The following is an 18,857-nucleotide window of genomic DNA, read 5'->3' as shown; positions in this document are numbered from 1 at the left end:
AGTTTGGCTCCCACGTTGCCTCATCCAGGCTTGTACCCCTAAACGCCCATCTGCTACCTCAGAGCAACTGGCAGTATCAGGTGTGACACAACCCTCTGGTTATTTCCAAGTATTTCATAAGGAAGGTGCCCGCCCCCGGAATAATCATGGCCCGTGGCTGCAGAGTGGTGCCAGGAAGATCCGGGCCAAGCTTTTTTTGGTGTTCCTGCAGCCCATCTGCTCCAGAGGGTGCTAGCCGCCAGCAAACACACAATTGGCCCGGAGGCCAGGATTTCCTCAGTATTTGGTACAGAGAAGACAGACAGCCTTCCTGAGGGCTTATCCACCAGGCATGAGGATGGCAGAGGGTAAATCTCCTCCACTCCGTCCCAGTTTTTGCAGCAGGGAGCTCTGGATGCAGCCCTGGATGCTGGGCTTCGGCAACACAACTGCTGCGGAGCAGCAACACAATGAGCTGAATGTGTTTTCACTCCACTTTCAGTAGTAAAGTCTAAGCCTGCTGTTGCGTACAGTTTTGTTGCACAAGTGTTTTGGGGGAGACTGACTGAAAGAGTCAGTGAGTGTCAAGTGTCAGGGCAGAGTCCCCAGCCTCACTGGTTTTGGCTGTAGACTATGGCACCTGCTGGGAATCTGCTCTGCTGCTTTGGGTGAGGATCTCAGGTTTCTGGGCAAAACGCCATGCTGTGCAGGAGGACTGCCATGCCTGGCCGGTCGGTCTGACTTGGCAGGTCTGGAGGGGACAGGTGCTAATATGCTTGGGTTTCTGGTTTTTAAATGTTTTAGATAAAGTTGGTGTTTGAATATAGCAGACCACAAGTTTGGAGCTCTTTTGTTTAGCTGAGTGGTCCATGTGTCTTGTGAAATATTTTAATGCTGACTCTTTAGTATAGTGTCCGAGCTTTCTGTTCTGTTACTGTAATCATTAGAAATAAACATTAAACATTGCAAAATGCAGGAAATTACACTTGGCATTTCGTAATTGGCTCTGGACCTCTCCTGTTAATGTTTATTCTTCACACTCATTGGGATGCTACTGGCCTGCCGAAAACCATAACAAAATAAAACATGCCAGCCCAACCCTGAGAGGCTGCAGCGCTAACATTAGAGATGTCTCGATGCAATGCCTGGTTAAAACACCTGAATCCCCAGATCTGCCCTAGATTCTGTAGCCAACGGGTCACACACAAGTACTTTGCTATTCTCGCTTCTCTGATTTGTAATTTTTTTGCCTTGATCCTCTCTTTGGGGCTGTTCTCAGCAGAGGGCAGCCTTGTCAAACCCATATGCGTACCAGCGGGCCTGTTGAATTTTATATTTTCCTTGCTGCTGTTCTGTGACCCTCATGGGTGATGTCCCATGGAAAGGCAGGAATTAATTTGTCCTAAACACCTGCGACATGTGGGGCTGGATGCTAACAGTGATAAAGCCATTCCCCAAGCAGGTTTGGGTTTGTGAAGGGAATTATTACTGTGAGAAACAAAATTTGCATCCTGGCAACTTTTAGTTTGAATTTTAGATATTTTTTTTTTAAAAAAAGGGAAGCCATTTTCAAAGACATTCTAGTCCTTCATGTAGGTGATCTCTGCTTTTTATACAAATGGAGAGGTTTCGTAGTCACATATAAGAGTTAGCTGCTTTGCTTGTGTCGATAGTTGCACGTCCACATGAGTTGTGCTTTTCACTCCTCAACATCCTTTTAAAGCTTCCAGGCAGAGCTCTCCATGTTTCTTTCCTGGATCACATGTCTGAGGATAGTTATTTTATGGTATAGTAACATTTCTCATTAGCATTTTCACATTAAATCCCCATTCTGCAGCATTTTTCAGACATCAGAACAAGCTTTTCTACATTTTTCAGTCAGCTGTAAGCTTAGCTTTCAGTCTTAGCTTGTTGAATTCTTCTGCATGTTTGTTTTTAATGCCTAGTAAAAATACAGGGTAGATGCTTACTTGGCCTACATTGTCCTTTGAAATCAATGGATTTACAACAAATTACACCAGATTAGGATAAAAATATTTAACTGAATTACAACCAATGTGTCCGTAAAACTAGGCCAAATAAAGGGAATAATCCGTCATGAAATATTCCGCAGCAATTGTCTTAGTCAAATCGGGGACTGCTTATCTTGGCACAAAACCTTCTGAGATTCCTAGTAAAAGCAGTTTTCTTTCATCTTTATCAAGATCTGTTTTCATTTAACCTTATTCACAGAAATGATTTCTACATCTGTTTTAAAAACCTACTGTCCTGCCACGATAAAACTAACAGGACCAGACTGAACAGTGAACCACGTCACCAGTTTTGTAGCAAAGGGGTTGGTGCCCGCTTTTCCTGACACAAGAAGTTACTAATAGATGCTCATGTTGAATAATAGTTGTGTACTGACAACTTCTTAAAAAAATATCAAGGAAGACGTGGGAGGAGAGGCACACAAGGCTATTGTTTTAATTTATTTTAATTAATGCATGTGATTTTGAGGGGTAATACTGCCAGAATTGCAAAAGAGATCAGGCATAGAATGCGACTCGTGCATCCAGTGGTGCAGAACAGTCTTTCAAAATGGGCAGCAGTCATAAGACTCCTATCACAAGCGAAAGAAAGAAGCTAAATCAGCTAAATCTGGCTTTCTTGACCTTGAACCAAACAACCAGCTTCATAGTCCTGGGTTGGCAGCCTCCCATTTCCTAACCGATGTCCACGGTCATATCTGAGGGAAGCTCGTCTGTGGGACGCCAAAACACAAGCACAGACAGGTTTTGCAATTTATCCGTTGTATTTGACAACGTTACATTTGGGGAAACAAAACAGAGCCTTCTCAGAAGCAGAAGTTTTAATTTTGCCTTCAAAGCTTTAGATGAATTTTGATTCGATTTTTTTTGTGTGTGTAACATTGCACACTCTAATGCACCGACTAACAGCTTAAGCCAAAATACAACATTGCAATCTTAACTCACAAAACCTTTCATCTCACCCACAGTGAAAGAAAACAGTGTCCCTGCCTCGCCTCCGATTTCACGCCAAGAGAAACTCCTGACTGCTGCTTCTCAGAGCCCCTCCTCGGCTCTCGTCCCTCACCCTCCCGCGCTGGTGCTCTGCGTGGAGCAAGGTGAGTTTGCCAAGACCCGTCTTGCTCTCCATGCCCGTGGCACAGGCTGGCTGTCGGGCGAGGAAGCTCCCCATCATCTTCTTCAGGGTCTGCTCCCTGCCAAGCCGTGCCTCCCCAAGCTGGGAGCGCTCCAAACTGGGTCCGAGCAGCTCCTCCCCCGACGCAGGCGAGGTTACACCTCTCTTCCCTACGCCTGTCAGCGAACAGCTGGACTTCTCTGGTTACATGTGTGCAACCATTTAAAAAAAACATCCAGGCTGGCTTACTCAGCAGATTATAAAAGAGTGATTTACAAAATGCGGCTTTCTTCCAGATCAGCCCGTGCCGTTGTATTTATGTGACTGAAGGTCTCAGCTGATCCCTACTTTTCTTGTGCAGCCAAGAGGTTTGCAGCAGCAGCAACAGCCACGGCCAGTACAATACTGTAAGTCACTGGGAACGTTTTTTTCTCTCAGTTTGGAAGGGGTTGGCGTTTGGTGTATCAGATCCATAACACTTACCATATTTTTCTAGCATAGAAAATGAAGACTATCTTCTGCTGGGGCTGTGACTGTGCCGCCCGGCAGGATGCAGCAGCACCAGCAGCAGCGTGGTGCCTGTTTTATAACAGCAGCATGAATGAATGATGCAATCATGCAGGGGGGAAGCATCATCATTTTGTCAGGACAGGCAAGAGGGGATTGGAGAGTTGGGAGGTGTATGTCAACATCCACCAGGTTCCTTCTACCTCTTTTCAACTACTTTTTAAAAAGTGCGTAAATAAATTCATTGTTAGGCACTGCTGTTCAGATACTAGTGTAGAGCTGCAAACAGTTCATCTCTTGACTGGCATACAGGTTTGTGTTGCTACCTTTAAAACCTGAACAGAACACCAGGAAGTGTGAGGCAAGCTTAGTGAGGTTAAGGACTGAATCTTTCTGTTCTCACACTGAAAACCACAGAAACTCACAATTTTGGATGGATGGGTAGTAGAGTAGTACTTGCAGGGATATAAACAACAGTCACAATTTGCTTAAGTATAACTAATCTGCTTAAATGTATCCCCTTTCCTCTAAAGCTTTCAAAACATATTGCTAATACAGAGAATTAAGCCTCAGCATAGAAAAGTTGTATCACTATATTATTCCCATTTTACAGACACAGGACTGAAAACAATGAGGATTAAGTGGTTTCTTTAAACTAATACCATGGAAACGCTCCTGTGAATATTCTTACAAGCAGGACCAGTCCTGTAGTGGGAACAGGTCCTGAGAAAAGTTTCAAGAACTATTTTCTCCAAATCCCTTACTCTAAGCAGCAGTTTCCCTTCAATGAAACGGAATAGTTTAATGCAGTTGCCTTTCTGTATATCTCACTGCATGTTCAACGCAGTGTTACTCAGCTGCGGGAACGTATCTCAGAGTGAATCTCAGTGAAGTGCTCGCACCTTGTTAAATGAGAATCAGAATCAGAAACACTAGAGACTGTTTGCAAACTGTAGGATATTCCTGAGTGATCTGTTTCAAAAGAAATTTTAGGTAATATTTCATTAAGCTTCACTTAATCTGCATTTTTTCACAGCAATAAATGTGAACATAATGCAAAGTAGCAGCGTGGTAGCACTTCTGAAAGCTGAAATATGATAACAAGTGAAGTCTAGTCACAATGAGGATTTTGAGAGATCTTCAAGATCTCATCAAAATATACCAGCCCCAGGACACCTGGAGTTCTGAGTACCATTTACTTGTTCCTTTTGCAATATACGTAGCAGATACTGCGGATGTTTCAGTTTTCGCAGTGCAGCAAGTGCCCTTCTTTGAAGGGTCAGCAAACAGAAATGATTTTGGTTGTTTTCCTTCGACATGTGGCCTTACATAATTCTCGTGCTTGCTTCTGTGACTCCACCCTCTCCGTTACGAAACAGAGCTATTTCTTGTGGAAATGCCATTTTTTTTTTCCAATGGCCTAACGAAGTACTTCATAGTCTGTAGGCAAGGAGATCTCATGGGAATTCCACTTTTCTGATGCAATTTCCTTTTTCTCCATCTGTATTTCAAGTTTCATTCTACCTCTCTACCTCTATTCTTATGTCTTCTCTAGACACTTTGCCCATTGCTTCTTCTCTTCCCCACAGTATTTTATTATCGAACCTGTTGAAATGTTTGCTGCTTGGATGCTTTTCCAACCAGCGAATAGTAGGATAGGAATAGATTGCCTATCTGAAATTAAATGGCAGAAACATCAGAGATTTTCTACCCATGTTTTTCATCTGGAGACAAAACTCATTATTTGTGTGAATTTCTTTTTTCTTACCGTCTTATTAAAACATTGACAGATTTAAGCAATCAGATGCCCTGAATTTCAGAGTAATTAATCTCTGCCAACTGTAGAGGCCTATACCACTCTGGAATAAAAAATTGCTGTTCTCTTACTCCAGCTGTTAGAGATTTGTCCATAGAAAGGTTTTACACAGCTTCAATTCTTTTTGCTGGTGTTTCCAAGTGACGCTTACCTGTGGATAAGCTACTGTGTCTGTCCTTCTTTCCTATGCGCACTTACCCAGAGTCAGTTCCAGGCAGCTTCCTGGTGGATGACATGCCAGGATGGCCCAGTGAAAATTTTAAAAACAAGGGAAGGAGCAGAACCTCTCCTGCTTGTATTTTCCCTCACTCCTGTTGCCCATTACTCAATGACTAAACGCCTTGCCTTACGCTCTCATCTACCCTTAGGGCTGGGAAAAAAATGTCACGAGTTTCTGAAATTGGCATGTTACCACTTGGAATGGCATTTTTCAGCCTCTGGAGCTGGTGGTGGCCCCCTCAACCTCTGCCAACAAGGGCGGAAGAACCTTATTTCACTCCAAGTGAACCACCTTTAACTCCTAAAATTTACTTTCCCCCCCAGCAAGACTCCCTGCGATAGGTGAAGCTTGCTTCATAGGTTCTCCCCTTTGCTCCTGGATGAGCTTCCCTACTTTGCAGTTCATCACAAGTTCTCCAACGTGTGTGATGATACATTAGCCAAAACCAGGTCTGTGTTTTCCAGGACTCAGGGTCCAGCTATAGCAGAAAGATTTTAGCAGGTCACAGGCTGAGGGAGATCAGAAACTACTGATGGTTTCTGCATTTCAAAATGCAATTCTTCCCTTCCAACTTGTCATTTTTAGGCGCTATAAACCACAGCATGAAACTCTTTTGAAAGAGTTATTGCATGGAACAAAGAGAGGACAGGGTTAATTCCAACCATAGCTCCACAACTGGCAATTCTTTCTCTAACTTGTTTATTTGCCCATCAAAATGCAAAGTCCACCACAGCGGTGGTCTCCTCATTGTAAGGAGCATCCAGAAGGGAAAGGAGTATGGGAAATGTGGATAACGGAGGGAAAGAAAAGTTAATGTTTCTTTCTTCCTGCTCACGGTGTGTATTTCTAGGGATACCATTTTTCTCAGACTAAAATTTTGAAGACACGTGTCCAGAAACATATTTCAGGTTTTTGCCAAGAAATCACATCACAGTGCGGTGTCCCCGCACAGTGACATTGCATCATAACGTGGTAATGTTGCAGTGCAGCCTCAGGTTAGCGTGAGGCAATGTGATGGCTTTGCATAATAAGGAATCGGTGTTGGAACACCATGACGCAAATATTCCGCCACAGTGATGCAACAAGTTTGTCCAGTAGAACAAATCTTTAAAATTGGCACCAAACCCATGGCTGAATTTTTGGTGGATTTTATAATTTCCAGTAGGCTGGAAAAAATTAACTCCCCACCATTTCATAGAATCATAGAATTGCGTAGGCTGGAAGGGACCTTTCAGGTCATCTAGTCAACCTGACTCTGACAAAACCCATCACTACCCCGTGTCCCTCAGCACCACGTCTGCCGGGCTTTTAAATCCCTCCAGGGATGGTGCCTCAACCACTGCCCTGGGCAGCCTCTTCCAATGCTTAATAACCCTTTCAGTGTAAACAATTTTTCCTAATATCCCGTCTAAACCTCCCCTGGCACAATTTGAGGCTGTTTCCTCTTGTCCCATGGCCTGTTCCTTGGGAGAAGAGACCGACACCCCCCCAGCTACCCCCTCCTTTCAGGGAGCTGCAGAGAGCGAGAAGGTCTCCCCTCAGCCTCCTTTTCTCCAGGCTGAACACCCCCAGCGCCCTCAGCCGCTCCTCACAAGACTCGTGCTCCAGACCCCTCACCACCATTAAAAAATGTTCGTGGATTTATTTTGTTTTTTAATTCCGCAGCACAAATACGTCTATCAAATAGCTGTCAAGGCCTGCCCTAAAGTCAAAGCCCTCCTGCTCAAAAAAATCAAAATCTTCCACTGAAAATACAAACACAGTGCTGTGGAGCCAAGGTCAAGTCAAGGCTAACACAAAGTAAACTTCAAATTCACGTGTCACCTGTCCACCCACAGCCAAGTCTTAGCTCAGAATCTGTCAGAGGGAAGTTTTTATGTGCATGGCCAGTTAAGAGAGAGAGGTTTCTCTTGTGTGCCGTGCTGATGGAATATGACTATTTCTTATATGTACAGCGCAGTCTTTATAGAAAAATACAAAAAACCACATGCTGTCTGCGGCAAATAATTCTTTAGTGGTGCTTCTAAGGCTAGACCAGAGTTTTACAGTATGTCTGCGTGCGGAACAGCTCTGATGCACAAAGAGCAGAAACCTGTCAGACTATGGTTCAGTCCTTGTTTCTGCCCTTCCCAGAGATGGAGTTTGTAAAAGCCCTTTTCTGGAATGTCTCCTTTTTACCGCGTCCCCGCTCACCTTTGCTTTCTGCACACTGGGGAGGTTGAGTCCAGGCTTGGTCCTACCTTCCCACACCTCAACCGAATGCACAGGAGGGAAGTAGGGGCTGGCTGATACCTGCTCTCCCATTCTCACACCTGCGATGCAGACGAGCGCTGAGGAAGCTCCTGTGTCACCTTCTTGGCCTTGTGCCAAAGCCACAAACCCACTTTGGGTACTATAGTAGTGCGTTCACACCAAAAAACTCAAGAATAGCTAGAATGACCCTCTCAAACAGGCTGCTTCGTGGCTGCCTTTGGATAGCTTTGCCTTCAATGTGACTTGCTCTGTCTGTTTCTTGCTATTTCATATCTACCTGTTTGTTAAACAGAGATTATTTCTTACAAATTTGGCTGTTAGCTGTTCACAGCAGGTTTCATCGCTTAGGTATGGTGGCTTCATTTATACAGACTTTTACCTTTCAGTGAAGGTCTGGAGCATTCTCTTTTATCCTATACGCATGAACAGATAAAAGATGAATGTGTGTTTTTTTTTTCAGTGATTATGGTAATTTTTCATAAAGCCTTTTGTATCTCAGTATTCACCGTATGGTTACTAGTCGTGGGAATAAACCCAAAGTTTCCTGTGCCTTCTTTGCCCATTAACTATTTATCTGTGATCTCTCAGTGACAGAGTCACCTCTGGAAACAGCACTGGTGTTTACCATGTGTAATCCCTGGATGACTCCTGTCTGGCAGTGAGCTATATCAGTACCGATCAGTTCCTGTACTTTTCCACAGCAAAGTACATAGCGATCATCTTCTCCATCTTCACTGGATGTCTTTTGTGTCCGGAGGTGCAAAGTTTGTCCAAAAAAACAAATGTTTTGTGGCAACTTGTGTAAGACCTCTCACCATCAAAATTCACATGATGTACAGGAGAAAAATAGATAAGCGAGAGGATAACAAAAGATGAAGGTATATAACACAGCGAAGGTATATAACATGCTGTTTGACCATATTTTTCCCCTATCCCAGAAAAAGGGAGAACCTGCTACTCAGATCAATTACACAAGATGTGTCCTGAGGGATGTCTAAGAGATTAGAAGAAACAACTGAACAAAAACTTCTACAAAAATCTGGGAAGTGAGATAGAACACTGTTATTTCTGTCTAACTGTACAGATTGGTAAATAGTAAAGTCCACACAATCCCCTTACGAAAGGGTGAAGCACAAGATGAGTAGGGTAGAGTAAGAAAATACTTGATTAACACCTCATGCTTCTGGTCTGCAGAAGTGCTCAACATATTTAAGTGGACACATACAAAAGGGAAGAAAGAAGCTTTTGTCAGACATTATGGAAAAAGTTGTGTCGTGATGCGATATCTTAATGGGTTGAGTGAAGTTCTCAAAGCTCAAGACAAGGGATTTTATAAAAGACTAATTCCCAATGCTAATGGCTAAACCTTCTATGCATTCATAAATGGTGAGAATATTTAGTTTTTATTAATCAGGACAAAGAAAAGGATCTAAAATTTCATTTTAGGGACATTTAGGGACAACCTAAATTTAGGGAAAACCCGTATTTAGGGACAACCACTCACTGACACGTTTAAGATAGTTATGTCTACTGTGATCAAGCAAATCCTTAAGGGCTGGGTGTTTTTTAATATCCCCTGGAGCAACTGATTCGACACGCTAGACTGGGTCTGATGAGAAAATAAGATGCATTTGAGCGGTGAGGGCAAGATGAGACTGCGAACTGCAAGTCCCACACAGCAGTTGGCAGTCTGATCGTTCAGCAAATGCCAAGTATTACAACCTTGAACCCCATGGGAACATCAATGGGCCGAGCCTGCAGAGAGCAAATCAGCAACTGACCAAAGCTGCACGGCCCACCTGTAACGTAAATTGAACATCGTAGGCAGCAACAGCAGAGAGCAAATCAGCAACCGAGCCAGGCCTCCACCACCGCTCACGCTCTTTGATAAAAGCTGGCTACCAGGCTGTGCTCGTCCCTTCTTGCAAGAACCAGATCAGTTGCGCAAATGGCTCAAGACGCAGTGCAGTACTGCCACTCAGAGAAAGACTTTATCTTGTCCCCTCACAGTAAGAAGGTTCCAAAAAGGATGGCGTCCCTCTTGGAGATGAAAGAAATCTTCCGCAACGCTGATGCAGTGTGCTTTGACGTGGACAGTACAGTCATCAGGGAAGAAGGCATTGATGAGCTTGCAAAGTTCTGTGGAGTCGGAGATGCCGTTGCAGAGATGTAAGTATATTTGCTGTTTACTTCATAGGAATAGTAGTAAAAAATAAGGATGGATAAGGTTAATCTGTGACAAGGAATTTACAATAGGGATTGCTTCAACCCTGTCATAGGAGATTATTACAGTTTAAAAAGGATTTTGGGAATAAGTGGAATTAATGCATAATGAAGTAACTTCTTTTGGAACTGTGAAGCCACTCAACAAAACTATACCAACGTACATTCTCTAGTGGAAATGCTTTCAATCAGCCCTCATCATTAAACTCGGCTAAGCACAAGCAAACCTTATTATGAGATGGAGAAGAGGAGACAACTCTCTCAACACTTCTCTGAGGCTGATGTAGCAAAAGTTGTGTTACTTTCAGAGAACAGCACCTGGGCCCCAGTTTAGGAATACGGGTCCCAGTGGCTCAGATGCTCTCACAGAGGGAACGAAGCAGTTTTCCTTTGCCTCGCTGGTTCTCACAAGAGCTCCGACCTGTGGAGATGATCAGCAACCAGTGGTTTTCAGTGCACCAGTCTTCTCCTTTACCACATAGATAGGGTAGAACCTAGAACCTGTGGCCTCTTACCTTGTTCCTCGTTATTCTTCTTTAATTAACTGTTCTTGGGAGAAGCTTTAACTTGTTAGGTGTCACTGATTTTCTTTCTTTGGATCACAATTTAGGACGCGCAGAGCTATGGGTGGCACTGTGACATTCAAAGCAGCTTTAACGGCACGATTAGGTCTCATACGTCCCTCCTATGAACAAGTGCAGAAATTAATATCTGACAACCCACCTCAACTAACACCAGGAATAAGGTAAGAAAAATTTCAAATGATCTAACAAAAAAGTCTTCCAAAAGCACATGGCATAAATAAAAAAAATTCTGTGATATTAGGGAGGCTGTACGACCATAGAGCTGGTTTACATTGCCTTCCTACACCATTTCCACACTGGTTTTGTACAAAGCTTATATCAGGAGCTTATAATGGCCTGACTCCATGTCGGGTGGCTAAGCATCCTTGTAAAAAGAAAACACTCTTGGGTATTAACTGCCATTTTATGGCATTAACTGCCATTGGTAAGCTCAAATTCTGGCTCGAGGATTAACTGGGCATGGAAAATAATCTGTTCAATCACATCTGGTTTTTGGTGGGTGATGGAACTGGGAAGAGATTTAATACCCAGTATGAACTACTGGCTTGGTCTGTTCTGCAATTATGTTACCGCTCTCTTACACCTCCGCGTGCACTCACACCCCTGCGCTCAGCTTAGGGGATCCATCGGTCAGAGCTACCCATTCTGTACTGAAGTCCCCAAAAAAGTATTAAAAAAATCACTAAAGGGAAAGACATATATATGTCTGTATTCATTCATCTTTGGGTTTGGAATAAATGTTAACTCCAAGTCTAAAATATTTTTAGCACATACAGTACTTTTAGGTGATATTGCGCTTGTAGTTTCTCCTTGAAACGAAGCACACGCTCAGGGTTTTCTGTAGAAGGCATAGCTTGATCTAACTACAAAGAGCACATTGTTTCCTTGTTTAGAATCACATGATTTTCCTTTTCATTCCTTGCCTTTCTTCCTCCTTTTCTGTGTAGCCCGCTTTAAGCCTCCACTTTGCTTTTTAGTGTTTAGCATTTCTGCTCTTACTGCCACCACTTCTAATGCTCAGCATTGCTGCACGCTGACCTTCCTGCTTCTAGAGCCAAATCCCATAAAACTCTTAACTGCCTTCAAGCCCCGTTGACATTAACTGAGTCTGAAAACTTCTACTTTTTTGATTCCTTTTCTGTAGCTGGTGCCCTCTTCTAAAGATGGCATTGATGTCCAGCGTCTGGGGAACCAACTCTGAATTAGAAAATGTTCGCACTTTGCACACTTTTCAGCCCGCTTTTGCATTTTGGCGCAGTGGCTTTCTCTCCCTCACATTCCCTACTTTTTCCTGCATTATAGATTCATTTTCTTGCTGTTGTTTTACTTCAGAAGAAAATCTGAACGAGATCTGCTGTCATTTGTTCAAGGGAACTAATGTGAACAGTAGGAAAGTGCAAAGAAAAAATTTGTAGAGAGTCCTTGTTTCTGAGCAACAAAATGCTTGTTTGTCTCTAGATGTGACGGTTTTGTTCGTCTCTTTTCAAGCAAGGTGTATGCACAAAGTTGCAAGGAGAGAAGGGAAAACTTTGGACAGCAGAGATGGATGGAGCTGGAAAGCAGCACACATCCTAACTAAACTGGAATGACACAAAGAACGGGCAGCCTTGTTTAGGAAAGATGTATTTTAACTTTCCTGTTACCCCCAGATGCTGCCGGGCACTCACGCTTGGCGACTGCTCTTTCTTCGCAGGGAGCTGGTGAGCAGGCTTCATCAACGAGGCATCCAGGTCTTCTTGGTCTCTGGGGGGTTTCAGAGCATCGTGGAGCACGTAGCCTTACAGCTGAACATTCCAACAGCAAACGTCTTTGCCAACAGGCTGAAGTTTTACTTTAATGGTGAGATTCCCTTGGGTCCAAACTGTGAACTATTGGGCTACAGATACTGTCCAGCCTACATGACCTTGTTACCGATCCAGCTAGCTCCAAGTAGGCAAACTGCAAGACCTTACCAAAAACATGAGTTCGGGTAATTTTCCAGATATATGACAGTTACTGTAGTTACTTTTTAATTGCAAGCTGTGCCAAAGGTAAAACATGTTACAGTTGCTGACAGCAGATTTTCTCTCGCTCCTTCAAGTTAAAAGAGTTTAATACACTTACCTGCTTTCAGAGCAAACTTCACTTTCAGGGACTTTGAGGTACGGATGGAGACCCATGCACTTTAGCAGAGCTGCTCTGGACTTTAAGCTGGTGTAATCAAGCAGAACTGCGGTTAGTGAGGTTGTTTCTTACTCAGCGTTTCACACACTGTCTATACATCGTACTGGAGGCTGCTTTTGAAATGTTTACACCAGTATGACCGGACCAGGGTGACTGGGAATGGATTTGTAACACTACCTGTACAGCGTTTCTACTTTTGCCTTAGCATTTCAGCTCTTTGAAAATATCTCCATTGAGACTCGGCTAAAATCCTGGTTTTTAAACTTACCTTTAAATTACTTTTTTGGGATGCTGATATTGTGAGGCTTACAGGACTGCACGTAATTAGCTGTTTTCTGAACTAAAGACCATAGACGTATATCTTTCTTCATTTACAAAAGAATATGCTGTGTGTCTCATTTGTCCTTCCACTGTGTTCTAGGAGAATATGCAGGATTCGATGAAACACAACCAACAGCTGAATCAGGGGGGAAAGGAAAGGTTATTACTCATCTGAAAGAACAGTTCCACTTCAAGAAAGTAGTTATGATTGGTGACGGAGCTACAGACATGGAAGCCTGTCCCCCTGCTGTAAGTATGAAAGAACCGGAATTCTAAATTCCTTTTGAGCAAATCCTTTGGGGGAAAAAAGGGCGGTCTGAATTCTGTGTAGGACTTCAGGGAAGATCTTTAGCACTTCCCACAGCCTGAGAGAGATCTGCGCAGGTAGTTTTCCTCCGGAAAGGCTGCGTCATGCAAGGGTTGATTTCTCTCAGTTCAGACCGTCTCCGTAAGGGTGTCACCCTCTAAGCCAGGGTGCCGGCAGGGTCCTGCAGGACCGTGTAACAGTCTAGCCACCTGTCTCAAATCAAGCTGATGTTATCACCTCTGCCCTTCCCCTCTATGTCCCCACAGTAAGTGCTTGCTTCTGTGCAGAGGTCTTACCCTCCCAAGATCCTGAACGCTGATTAGTGGTGCTTAGCATGAAGGTCTGGCACACATCTGGTGCACGTTTACCTGATACTGGCCTACCAAGAGGGTTCGTTTCACTGCACAGTGATGATACCTTTGAAGATAGCAGCCCTGATAGGGTGAAATAATAAAAAAATGACTATAAAGACAACTTTATTCTAAACAGTTATTTCACAGAGGAGACATCTTAATTCCATCTCCCCTCTAGTGCCTTTCTCTACATAAAAGTACCCCAATAGCCCTTCTTCGCCAGTGCTGAGGGACAGATATCCCGTACGGAAAAGCACAGGAACAACCTCCGAGAGCTACTGCTGATGTGAGTTAGGGCAGCTGGTCCCTCACTGTTAAATATCGGCATGACCCAAACAGCTTCGTGTTTGCTTGATGCTTTCTACCTAAACGCAAAAAAGAAGCAGTGGAAATTTTAAACACTGCGCTTTCACTGCAGATGGTTTTCCGAGATGTAGAAATGATGATTGTTCCTGGTTAATGATTGAAGACATGGTTAATGTTTACTTTTGGTATCTATCAAATGAGGTAAACAGAGTTAAGATAAACAGTATAGGAATAATTGTGAGATGCTGCATGCACGTTCCAATGTTAACTCATTCCTGCGGATGAAGGCTTTATGTTGCATCACATTTACATGGTATTTTCAGTAAAATCTCAGACCTTAACAATCTTGAAGTTACAAGGTACTGAGACACACCTTTCCTATCGGGAAAAAAACTCTAAGAACCAAAGTGGTGCAAAATTAAATGTTAATGAAGTTCTTGTTAATAAATTTGAAAAATGAACATGCAAAATGAAATAAGGGGAAGCGGCAGGAGAAATACCGTAATTTTAAAGTCTGATCTTAAAAACAAACTTAACTGCTGAGGAGCTCCATTCCTTGCATGGGCCTGCAATAATCTATGTGCCCGTTCTTTCTGTTTCGCCAGGACTGCTTCATTGGATTTGGAGGAAACGTAATCAGAAAGCAAGTAAAGGAGAAAGCTAAATGGTACATTACTCACTTTGACGAACTGCTAAAGGAACTGGAAGAACGATAAATTATACAGTAAAATAATATATTTAACAACTATAAATTCATTATACAGTGCCATTAAACATATATTTGTTTGCAAAGTTGTGTTCTGGATTTTTTAATGGTTCTGGGCGTTGGGTACCTTCATCACTGGCTTGAAACTTGTGTTGCGAATGGCACCGTTCGACTCAAATATTTTGCAATGAAAATGATGTTTTTAACCATCTTTTCCAAGGCAGAAGAAGTCAGTTGATTATTCACTCACAAGTGAGGCCAAAGTTAGGAAATTATCAGTAAGTTAACGATACCGTAAAGGATTTGCCCCTGGTCAATACTGAATATCTATTGTTTCAGAATCATTGAGGTCAACACCTCTACTTATGTTGGGTGGCAAAAGAAGAAGGGGGCCACAAAGGAGAAGTCTGTCTAATCAGTCATAATAATAATAATAATAATAAACAACAATAATATACTGTAATAAACTATATTGTTTACCTTTTAGGGTAAACAGTATAGTAAGTACTTTCCATTCCAACGAATCCCAGACCTAGGTTAAACAGTGAACAGATATGTAGGAAACATTACCGAGTATCCCTGATTTCATTAAAATATGGCTAGAGGAGAACCTGAGACGTCACCTGCTACTCAGCATCACTGTTACTCAACCTGCAGCCTGACAGACGTGAGAGACATGCAGATCTGAGCTATGTGCCATATTCATCAGAGTCCAAGAAGTATACTTTAAGGCGAGTGATATATTGGTTCCCAGACTTCATTAAAATACGTTAAACAAAACTCCAAACTGGTGATTTTGTAAAATGGTCACACTGTTTGTTTTATTTATTTAATTGTCCACCCCAATCAACATATAACTGGATGGAAGCCAATTAATCAACCTTAAAAAAAACAGGGCCTACTGATTAAGAAAATCAATGGCTCAATCAGAGCCAGCAATGTGCCCTTGTGGCCAAAAAGGCCAGTGGCATCCTGGGGGGCATCAAGAAGAGTGTGGCCAGCAGGTGGAGGGAGGTCATCCTCCCCCTCTGCTCTGCCCTGGGGAGGCCGCATCTGGAGCCCTGTGTCCAGTTCTGGGCTCCCCGGGTCAAGAGGGACAGGGAACTGCTGGAGAGGGGACAGCAAAGGGCTACCGAGATGATGGGGGGACTGGAACACCTCTCTGATGGAGAAAGGCTGAGGGGTTTGGGTCTCTTCAGTCTGGAAAAAAGACGGCTGAGGGGGGATCTTATCAACGCTTATAAATACTGAAAGGGGGGGTGTCAGGAGGACGGGGCCAGGCTCTTTTCAGTGGTGCCCGGGGACAGGACAAGGGGTAACGGGCACAAACTTGACCATGGGAAGTTCCATCTCAACACGAGGAGGAACTTCTTTACCCTGAGGGTGGCAGAGCCCTGGCACAGGCTGCCCAGAGAGGTGGTGGAGTCTCCGTCTCTGGAGACAGCCCAACCCCGCCTGGACGCGTTCCTGTGCCACCTGCTCTGGGTGACCCTGCTCTGGCAGGGGGTTGGGCTGGGTGATCCCCAGAGGGCCCTTCCGACCCTACGATTCTGTGATTCTGTGAAAATACTGTGAAACTTACCTAGTCTCTGCCTCAAGTGTGGATCAACCACCCTTAAACTTTGTGCTAGAAATAAGTCTAACCTCTTCTAAGTACTTCTCTGAGCTTCAGCTAACGAATCCTAGTTTCTTAAGGATTTGTCTTTTGTGGCCACAGTGTCTGACCCAAGAGGGTTCTTACACAGAATGCACTTGATAAATGCACTTTTTGTCAGCAAGTTCTTGACAACGCTTCTGTCTTTTTCACCAGCTTTGCTGACGCACCATGGTACTTTTACTTCCCTGACTTACAGGAGTCTCATCTCTGAGAGTGTGCAAAGCTTTACTAATGTCAAAATACATGTCACACCTCCCGCTCCCTCCCATCCGCGCAATACCAGCACAGGAGAAACATGGGCTGATAGGACATGATTTGCCCTGGTAAAAAAAATCTATGCAGGCTCTTATCTTCTGGGTGCTTACAAACAGTGCCAGTATTTTTCTGGAAACTGAAAATTAGGCTGTGTGTGGCAATTCTCTTTCATCCCACCACATAGTTCGTAGATGGGAAAACAAGTGATGCACCTCCTTTCCGAAACCTTAACTCTCTCCACAAGATAATGGCAGGTTTTCACAACTTGCACTAGATTTCCTTGATTTAATAAGATTAAATCAAGGTGCAGTAAGAGAGCTCCTGTCCAACTGTTCAAGCATCACCAACAATTAAAACAAATACTGGTTCTGCCCGCTTTGCGTCATCATCAGAAAGGATACAGGGGAAAGCGGCGTTACTAAAGCCACGAAGAGCGATGAATGGCAGCTCTCAGTAATGCCATCTAACGTTTTTGGCAAAAAACCCAAAGCAATAATTGCCTGAAGCTACACCAGCAGTTGAATACTAGTGAAGTAGAATGGTTGAAAGAAAACAAATCCAGAAACAAACTTCTGATGGCTTTTCAGAGCAAGGCAGACACACAAACAGCTATCCTGACTATCTGTACACAGAGCTTAAAAACCTTCACAAAAGCCCAGACAGACAATAGCTGGCCGGCCGCTCACCAGAGCTCTTCTGGGAGTAGGAAACATGATCTCTTTTCAACTCGTCCTGAGAAAAAGCTCAGCCAGCTCCACGGGCAGCCCATGTACAATCATGCTTTTGTTTAGGCAAGACTGCACGAGTAGAACAAGCATAAACTCTTTCTGCTCTCATTCAGCGTGTCCCTCTGCAATTCCAGTTATGAAGCAGAAGCGTTTCCATTTGCTGCAGCTTTCTGTCTTATTAAAAGGGCGCTACAAAAAAATAATAATCTAACATTCAGCCAGTCAGCTCTAGCTACAGGCCCCCATCCTGCCAACGCTGTGACGTGCTCGGCTTCAAATATCTGTAATTTCAGTAACGTCACCGTCGGACCGCGCGGGAGGCTCTGTGCCGCAGAGATGTTAACATTCACAGCAGGCTCCTCCGCCAGCCTGAGCGCTATGGAGACGCGGCCTTGCGCCAACCATTTCACAAGAGCCCTTTAGGTCCGACCGGTTTGGAAAAAAAAAGAAATAGCACCCCCATCCACTGGGCAAATATCAAGCCTGACCTCTAGTCCAGGAGGTACCAAAAGGACTACTGAGTGTAGTGAGGGGCTAAGCTCCCCTGTCTGTACAATACTGGAAAAAAATAGCAGAGAATAAAGCAGAGTGACGGAAGTTTCGCCGTTACGACCAAGCTACCGATTTACCTGAACGTATCCCACCACAGTAGAGCAAAGTCTGGAGAGCAGCACACATCAGGCAAGTAACAGCCGGTCTTCAGGTGGGTCTCCCGACTACAAGCATGGGGAGACACCGCTTCATATAAATAAAGCCTTTTATTTTAATGCCATTATTCCGGGAGGCGGAATTGCTTTAAGTCATATATTCAATCTGCACGAGGAGACTCCTTAGAAGAGCAGTTTGCAGTCTTTTCTAGGAAGACTACAGGACAACTAAACTTCAGTTTTAACTGGGTCTTCATTACAGTGGAACGAGAACTGATAACTACCAAAGACCCTTCCAGGCATTGTTCCCCACTTTCCAACCACTGGAAAGCGACTTCAGTTCCGAACTCTACGAATTCTGCTCCAAGAAATGCTGAGGAATGGCTAGGCAAAGGAAGAAGGCAGGCTTGGCCGTGAAATTAAGAGGGAAAAATCACAACAGTGTTCATGACAGGGGAAAACCAACTTCAGGGCGGGCTCGGGCAAAGGGAAGTGGGGAAAGATTGGCATTACTTATTTACCTGCCGTGTTACGGGAGTTTACATAGTTATCTGTAACTAAAATAACAAGAACTAATCTCTCTCCAATGCCAGCCAGAGCACGAGTCTGAAGCTCAGAACGACAGGAGGCACGTTCATAGCACATTACAAACACACCGGTGGGGATTCACATCTTGGGTAGCCCATAA

The 18,857-nt window shown here is 43.8% G+C and overlaps 1 protein-coding gene and 1 long non-coding RNA gene across 2 annotated transcripts; one reads left to right on the top strand and one right to left on the bottom strand.

Moving 5' to 3' along the window:
* Positions 1-9,303: 9,303 nt before the first annotated feature.
* LOC141746760 (uncharacterized) lies at positions 9,304-10,794 on the bottom strand. The gene is made up of 2 exons (XR_012588474.1): positions 10,658-10,794; positions 9,304-10,563 (listed from the first exon to the last, which is right to left on the bottom strand). It is a non-coding gene; the product is annotated as an uncharacterized LOC141746760 (long non-coding RNA).
* Positions 9,842-14,968, top strand: PSPH (phosphoserine phosphatase). The gene is made up of 5 exons (XM_074595833.1): positions 9,842-10,088; positions 10,753-10,887; positions 12,420-12,565; positions 13,311-13,459; positions 14,782-14,968. The coding sequence occupies exons 1-5, from the start codon at positions 9,868-9,870 to the stop codon at positions 14,890-14,892; spliced, it is 762 nt and encodes a 253-aa protein (XP_074451934.1). The 5' UTR covers positions 9,842-9,867; the 3' UTR covers positions 14,893-14,968.
* The last annotated feature ends 3,889 nt before the right edge of the window (positions 14,969-18,857 follow it).

The sequence above is a fragment of the Larus michahellis genome, chromosome 7, assembly GCF_964199755.1.
Source record: "Larus michahellis chromosome 7, bLarMic1.1, whole genome shotgun sequence".
In the NCBI taxonomy this organism is placed as follows: Eukaryota; Metazoa; Chordata; class Aves; order Charadriiformes; family Laridae; genus Larus; species Larus michahellis.
The sequence above is the reverse complement of the archived record's forward strand: the minus strand, read 5'-3'. Positions and strand labels throughout refer to the sequence as shown.

Bases quoted from the DNA above. Each gene is read 5' to 3' on its own strand.
- PSPH (XM_074595833.1), top strand. From the start codon at position 9,868: ATGGCTCAAGACGCAGTGCAGTACTGCCACTCAGAGAAAGACTTTATC. The intron at 10,888-12,419 runs GTAAGAAAAATT...CTTTCTTCGCAG, and splicing joins CAACTAACACCAGGAATAAG to GGAGCTGGTGAGCAGGCTTC. The intron at 12,566-13,310 runs GTGAGATTCCCT...ACTGTGTTCTAG, and splicing joins GCTGAAGTTTTACTTTAATG to GAGAATATGCAGGATTCGAT.